At 38.9% G+C, this 6,776-nt stretch overlaps 1 protein-coding gene across 3 annotated transcripts; it reads right to left on the bottom strand.

The window, feature by feature from the left end:
• Nucleotides 665-5,589, bottom strand: LOC109720585 (ubiquitin receptor RAD23b-like). Of its 3 annotated transcripts, none has more exons than XM_020247814.1 (13): nucleotides 5,396-5,589; nucleotides 4,364-4,525; nucleotides 4,080-4,118; nucleotides 3,948-4,006; nucleotides 3,777-3,821; nucleotides 3,101-3,278; nucleotides 2,619-2,774; nucleotides 2,477-2,542; nucleotides 2,269-2,316; nucleotides 2,073-2,182; nucleotides 1,414-1,495; nucleotides 1,191-1,328; nucleotides 665-1,054 (listed from the first exon to the last, which is right to left on the bottom strand). In XM_020247814.1, the coding sequence occupies exons 1-12, from the start codon at nucleotides 5,459-5,461 to the stop codon at nucleotides 1,215-1,217; spliced, it is 1,125 nt and encodes a 374-aa protein (XP_020103403.1). In that variant the 5' UTR covers nucleotides 5,462-5,589; the 3' UTR covers nucleotides 665-1,054; nucleotides 1,191-1,214. The 3 variants fall into 3 exon arrangements, with proteins under 3 accessions (XP_020103403.1, XP_020103402.1, XP_020103404.1); XM_020247813.1 differs by having other exon boundaries at nucleotides 665-1,050; XM_020247815.1 differs by lacking the exon at nucleotides 3,777-3,821 and having other exon boundaries at nucleotides 665-1,050.

Genomic DNA, 6,776 nt, shown 5'->3' with positions numbered 1-6,776 from the left:
AAGGTTGATATTGCCAACAATGAAGGTCCTCTCCGGTCATTTTATTTCCATTTGAATTTTGATCACTTAACATCTTCACTCTTTAAGGATGCTCTGAATTAAGGATTGGTAAACATGCCCAATTTCATATGTCGGCATGATCTGCATGGATAACATAAGCTTATCAGCATGAAAGACACGGAAACCATACCGACTGTGCCAGACCATGCCAACTAACATAATAGAAGGCTCGATGTTGATAATAACATCAATATCACAAAGGGTGCAGACAACCTGAACAAGGATTTCTTAAAATTGGTGGAAAAACAGGGTACGGCTGAAATCGGGCAGGTTGATTCGGGGCCAAACGGGTTGATAGAAACAGCAGCAGCAGTGATGCGCGGCTTAACCAGTCAGATGATCATGCTAAGCAACTAGGAACAACACCTCACAAACTGTAATGTAACGCCTAAATTTGATGTTTCTGCAACTCGTGGTTATAACAGACGTGCATAATTCACGGCAAACTATCAACCTCCTGGATCAAGCTGATTAGCATCAAACACTCCAATCATATAGAACGATCCATATCAAGCTCCTTACATGAACTTTTCTAGCACTGGGATAGTGCTGGTCTCATTTCCATTGCTAACAACATTTAAAGATGCACTATGATCAGGCGAAATTTAAAAATAAACAGACTAAATGGTTTAATTAATATCAAAGGCCACAGTTGCTCGCCAGCAGAAAATATACCCTGCTTTAGCTTTACCTTAGAGGCCAAAGTTAATGCACTAAAAACAACCTGTTCAGTAGTTTGTGACAACAAAGTTAAAGAAGTTTCAAAAGAATAGTTTGTGAACAATTATTTGCCCAAGGCCCGGTATCCAGTTAAGGCTTTCTCAAAGACAGTATATTCAGATAACAAATAACTGGGTCGAAACTCGGAAACCCTCAGTAAGAAGTTAACTGTAACACCATCTGATCTCCATTAAACCATTTGCCCCAAAGTGTCTTCAATTACTTGAGCAAATCTTCAATAAGTACGAGAAGGTCCAAGGCTATTCCTTGCTGCATGTTGAGATAAACATATTGTGTTAGCTATGATGCGGATGCTCAGTATAAGTAAAGCAAGCAAAGTATGAATATGAGTTGAAGGAAGCAAATGGAAATTGCTAGAAACTAATGAATCGCAAAGACAAGGTGCTTACTAAATAAAATATGTTGTATATCATCTAATCCTCATCACCAGCATGCTCCAAAAGATAATTTGCTGCCAACTGCTCATTCCTGTCACAGGCTAAGAATGCCTCAATCACACGCTCACGGTCAAACCCCATTGCTTCGAGCTGGGAAATTTATCACAAATTCATGAGGGAAAAAGCAAGAATATAACTAGATATATAAGAGGAGAAAATGAAAGGATGGACATACTCGTCCAATAGCCTCTTGCTCTTCGGGGGTCACGCTAATTGAATGGGGCATATCATCCTGATCGGGCTGATCAAAAAGATCCCTGAAAATTACTATGTTAGGAAAACACTCAAGAAGTGGTACAAAACTTAGTGTGGAAAAAAAAATACATATCTAGGATTTAAAGTAAACAAACTTATCTAAGCCAATGTCTAATTGTCTACCACAAGTTGTTTTGTATGTCGATTAAGTGGACTACGTGATACAACTACACAAAACCTGGTATATATGTGCTGAGCGTTATTAACTTTGACTGCATGCAAATATAATTTGTAAGAAACCCTTTATGCAGAATCAACAAAGTTCACAATGGTATCAGCAAAAGAATCTTAAAATATGCCATGCCCTTTGGTTCAATACCATTATTCACTTTCATTTAACTACTTACAAGCCTAAACTGTAGACGAGCAGAGCTAATCCTGATATCATATACATTAGTTATAATAACAGCCACCAGTTGCTAGAAATACTTTGGGCACTAAGTCCAGTAAACTGTTTCAAGTTTCAACCTGTAATGGCATCTATAAACTGTGACCCAAAGACCACACAAAAACCTTCTACTACCAGATGTTCCCTCAGTTATTGAGAAATTGTTGGTGCTCACGCATGAAGAGACTCACCCTTCAACACCTTCAATAGGTTCATTTATCAGCTGAAGAAATTCAGCATGATGCTCCTGAATCAGTCTCAATAGTTGAGGATTTTGCTTGCTCAACTCTTGGAGCATTGGCTGCAATAATAACGTATAAAGAGTAAAAAAAAAAAAAATTGCAAAAGCATATTAGAACATCCTTTGAAATAACAAGAGTGACAGACCTGTAATATTTGTGGGTTTGCTTGGACCATTGCTCGCAAGGCGAGAAACTAAAGCATCATCAAGATAAAAAGAAGTAAGCAATTAGGGGAGAGAGAGCGAGATGAACTCAAAGATATGGAAATATAAAATACCTATAACATAATAACACCACTACCAATAAAAACTCTACGAGAAACCAGATAGTTTGGCATGTTAATTATTACACACCTGCTGGTTAGTTCTAAGAAAATCAAGAGATCCACCTCCAGCACCGACACCGGCATTTGGGTTCCCCTGCTTACAGTTATAATAGTACACATTAGAGATAACAAAAAAGAAGATAGAAACTTGTTCAAGGAAAGCACTAAACCTGAGGAAACATATTCAAAGGAGAGGAATTGGGCACTCCAGAGAGGGGTGCCGCCCCGGTAGAAGCAGTTTCAGTTGTATTGGTCCCTTGACCAGTAGCCTCAGATGATGGGAAAGCAGCAGCTGGAACAGCGATGTCTGCTGATGCTGGGATACCCTAACATACATAAAGGAAAATCATTGGCTACTAATATCTCAGTTTCAAATTGTCTAGAGCTGCTGCAGACGTGATGTTTGAATACTATTTGAAGAACACTAACAACTTTTTTCGTTAAAAAACTGCCAACAGTTTTTCGCTGGAGCAGATCAAGAATCATCACGTTGGAGTTTCTGCACCTGGGCCTACAAGTCCATTTCAGCTTCTTGCCACAGCAAAAGCTCTACCACCTCACTGTTGCTTCTCAGAGGAGAGAAGCTATTACGGGCTCCAGGCTAAACAGGCAGCAGGCTAAGTTATAAATTTTACTCAAGAGAGTAACATACAGAATATAAATATTCCACAGCACGCTCTGGATTATTATAAGCAGCCCGAAGTGCTCGTAGAACCGTATCTCTATCCCAATTACCACCACCCATCTCCATCAACTGGTTAATCGTCTGTTCGATATTACTTCCAGCAACTAGATTAGATGCAGCTTGCCCATATGCATCAGCAGAAACACTGCAAAGAAGGGGGAAAAAAGTCATTCAGCCAGCTCTTTGTCTTAAGATTTTTCAATGTAACCAAGCAGCTTGCATGTCCAGGACCCAATTTATACAACTAACTCATCCCAGAGTACACGAGAAAAAAGATCACCACTATAAAAATGTAGTACCTAAGTTGGCATTACTACATAAAAAGTAGTACCCAAGTTGGCATAACTACATAAAAAGTAGTACCTAATTCAGCATAACTACATGAAATCACCACACAATAGCAAATACCCTTGTCATACGCCTAAAGATGAATCACTAAATTAACTAAAGGAGCATTGTACACAATTGCTTCTATCAAGACACTCAACATTCACTTAATAATGATTAATGAAAATTAGAAATTAGAGTTATTATTTCATTACTTCCAGTCAATTCTCTTCTGGTTGCACCCACCAAAGTTATATAAGTAAAACAAAGGTGATAACAGGTAGAAGCAAATATAATTCAGTAAGAAGAATCGCACTCCAAATTTGGTCTTTCAGATCCGGTTGCAACAGTCGACAACGCCCTATAAAATAACAGAAAGGATTATTAACAAGTAAACAATATGAGCAGGGTCGGTACATTCAGAGAATTTAGTGACACAATAAGTACATTCGGAGAATTTAGCGACATAAAAAGAAAGAATACTCACGGAGCCTGTGGTGGAGCCTCTGCAGGAGCAGGTTGTTTCACAGCAGGAGTTGCTGAAGGCTATTTACACAGATGTCTGGTTAATACCTAAAGGACATTAAAAATTCATACAATTCTGTAGTATGGAATTTACCTGGGCAGATGAAGACCCACCAGCACCTGAAGTTTTGCTCTGAGGAGATACAAAAACATTAATAGTATTTATTTTGGAGGGAGCAATATTTAAATTTTCATTTTTTTCATAGGAAGAAATCAATTTCCTTGCATTCACACAAAAAGGATGAAATAAAAATTCCTAATCCAGGCCACATATGAACATTTCCTATTGGAATCAATGGAATGAAATATTTAAGGAAGGCCGACACATTTTTAATCACGTAAACGCCAATCTGCCTATTTCCAGCTACACTGACGCACCTTACTTAGCATGACAACAAGAAAACCATCCTCGCTAACTTTGTTCTCTTCCAGAGTACTTTCGTCTTTTAAAACTTTTCCATTATGAATCAACAGCTGCTGACCCCATGGATAACTATCTTTCCCTTGTACCTCTTCGATAATTTTCTTCACACCCATTATCTGCAAGAGAAAAAGCGAAATGAGTAAAAGAATAAAAGGGGTTGAATTTTATCGGAAGTACTACTAGAAGCAAGTTAGCGCATAAGTACATGTAAGATAAAAGTTGACAATTCCTACAAAAATTAAGGTGGTGACCTCTTGAACAACTTAGAAAGTTTATAGGATGACAACATCATAATATTAGCAAAAGTCATATAGCATCAATAATAGAGTACTGATTACATATATTCTAATTGTTCTCTTAAATCAAGCCTATGAATCAGAATCATACAACTCAGAAAGCATGGAATAAACTTTACTGTTTAAGAAAACCTTATTCACAAACTAGACATCACCAAAGGAACCATAGAACTGCTCCTGCTGAACCCACTTTCACATCAAAATGAAAATGTCATATTGTCATGTTTAAATAAACATGCTCCATAGTATAACACCGTAAGAATATTTAAGACTACTGAATTGTATATCGTATATGTAGCATCATCTCAAACTAAATAGTTTTGAACAGAAATTGTAATGCTGGTTTACCCCATGTTTCAAAAGAACTACCACCACTACATTAATCCACCCCGTGAAGTCGCATAAGAGCATTACAAACATCACGCTGGTAATGCCTAGTTCACTCCGACACATACTTTTACAAACTAACACTAGACCAAAAACTAATAGCTTCAGATAAACAACGAAGAAATCCAATGCTCAAACTCCTCCGTTTCAATTGTTTGCGGAGCATGCAACCAGCATGCATCCAAACACATCAATGCAATAGATTTATAACACAAATCGATCAAATAAGATCGAGAGAGAGACAAATCGAACGAGGAGAAGGGATCAGAGAGGAAGAAGAAGATGATGGTGAGGAGGGCTCACGGTATCAGTGGGATGCACCCGAATTTCGAAGTGGGTGCCCTTGAGGGTCTTCACGGTGAGCTTCATCGTTCCCGATCGAGGGATCCGCTAGGGTTTTCGCAAGGGTGGGTGGGGCGGTGAGGGGTTCGTCTCCGCGAAACCCTAATTCAAGGGGGTCGGAGAGCGGTGGAGAGAGAGAGAGAGAGAGAGAGAGAGAGAGAGTATCGGGCATATTTTAGAGTTCGATACCCGAATGCTTCTCTCTCTTTCGTGGTTCGCCGGTCACGTGCGGAGCACGTGCATGAGAAAAATGTAAAAAATGTAAAAATTTTATATTTTTTAAAATTGAGTGAAATTAGTGATCAAATTTATTTATTCTATATTTGAATAATAACTTGGCCAATTTGCATAAAAAATCCACTTATTTTGTTTTTTTGCAAAACCGAGCCACCTTTTTCGTTTTTGCAGATTCGGTCCACTTTTTCAGCAAACTGATCAAAATACCCTTATACATTTTTCTCTCTCCTCTTTTTTTCTCTCTCGTTCTTTTTTTCTTTCTCTTTCTAGAGAGCTGCGGAGACAGAGCGAAGGCGGCCTATTTTGTCCGGCGCGTCTTTACCCTCGCCCGCACACTCCCCACCTTCCTCGCCTCCTACCCCGCCGAGGCCACGCCGTGGCTTTTTTTTGTTTTCTCTCTCTCCGACTCTTCTCCACCGTCTCCGACGACGACGCCTCTCTCGTCCTTCCCCGTCCTTCTCATCCTCTTCCTCTTCCTCCTCCTTTGCCGCCTCCAACGACGACGCATCTTCGCGAACGCCGACGCCGACGCTGACACCGTGGAGGTCACTGCGGTGGTGCAGCCTCGGAGCGGGGGGTCCTTAGCGGCGTCGTCGCCGTGGCCGTTGGCAAAGAGGCATGACAAAAAAAAATTACAAAAGAAGTAAGAAAAAAAAAATATAGATAAGGAATTATAGAAAAAGAAGGATGGAGATGAAATTGTATCGTTAACTGAAAAAAAAATTATAACTTGCATTCTTAAGATGTAAACTGCAGCTTTAAAATAAAAATTACACTCTTTAAACGAAAATTATACTATTGGAAAGATATTTACACTGTTTCTCCTCTTATTGCACTCTTTCAAATGTAAACTGCATCGATTAATATGAAAGTTACACTCTTTAAACGAAAATTGCACTCTTTGAGAGATATTTATACTGTTTCTTCTCTTATTGCACTCTTTGAGATGTAAACTGCAACCCTTCAAGATGTATTTATACTGTTTCTCCTCTTGTTGCACTGTTTCTCCTCTTGTTGTACTATTTTCTCTCTTATTACACTGTTTTTATCTTACACTGCAATCCTTCAAGAGGTATTTATACTGTTTCTCCTATTGTTGCACTGT

This window comes from Ananas comosus, linkage group 14 (genome assembly GCF_001540865.1).
Source record: "Ananas comosus cultivar F153 linkage group 14, ASM154086v1, whole genome shotgun sequence".
Classification (NCBI taxonomy): domain Eukaryota; kingdom Viridiplantae; phylum Streptophyta; class Magnoliopsida; order Poales; family Bromeliaceae; genus Ananas; species Ananas comosus.
This window is presented reverse-complemented; position numbering and strand designations above follow the sequence as displayed.

What these genes read in the sequence shown, in the direction of transcription:
- LOC109720585 (XM_020247814.1), bottom strand. Translation starts at nt 5,461, where the DNA reads ATGAAGCTCACCGTGAAGACCCTCAAGGGCACCCACTTCGAAATTCGG. An exon ending in TTGTTGTCATGCTAAGTAAG is followed by an intron (nt 4,119 to 4,363) that starts GTGCGTCAGTGT and finishes GTATCTCCTCAG; the next exon opens with AGCAAAACTTCAGGTGCTGG. An exon ending in CTGTGGAATATTTATATTCT is followed by an intron (nt 2,775 to 3,100) that starts GTATGTTACTCT and finishes TATGTATGTTAG; the next exon opens with GGTATCCCAGCATCAGCAGA.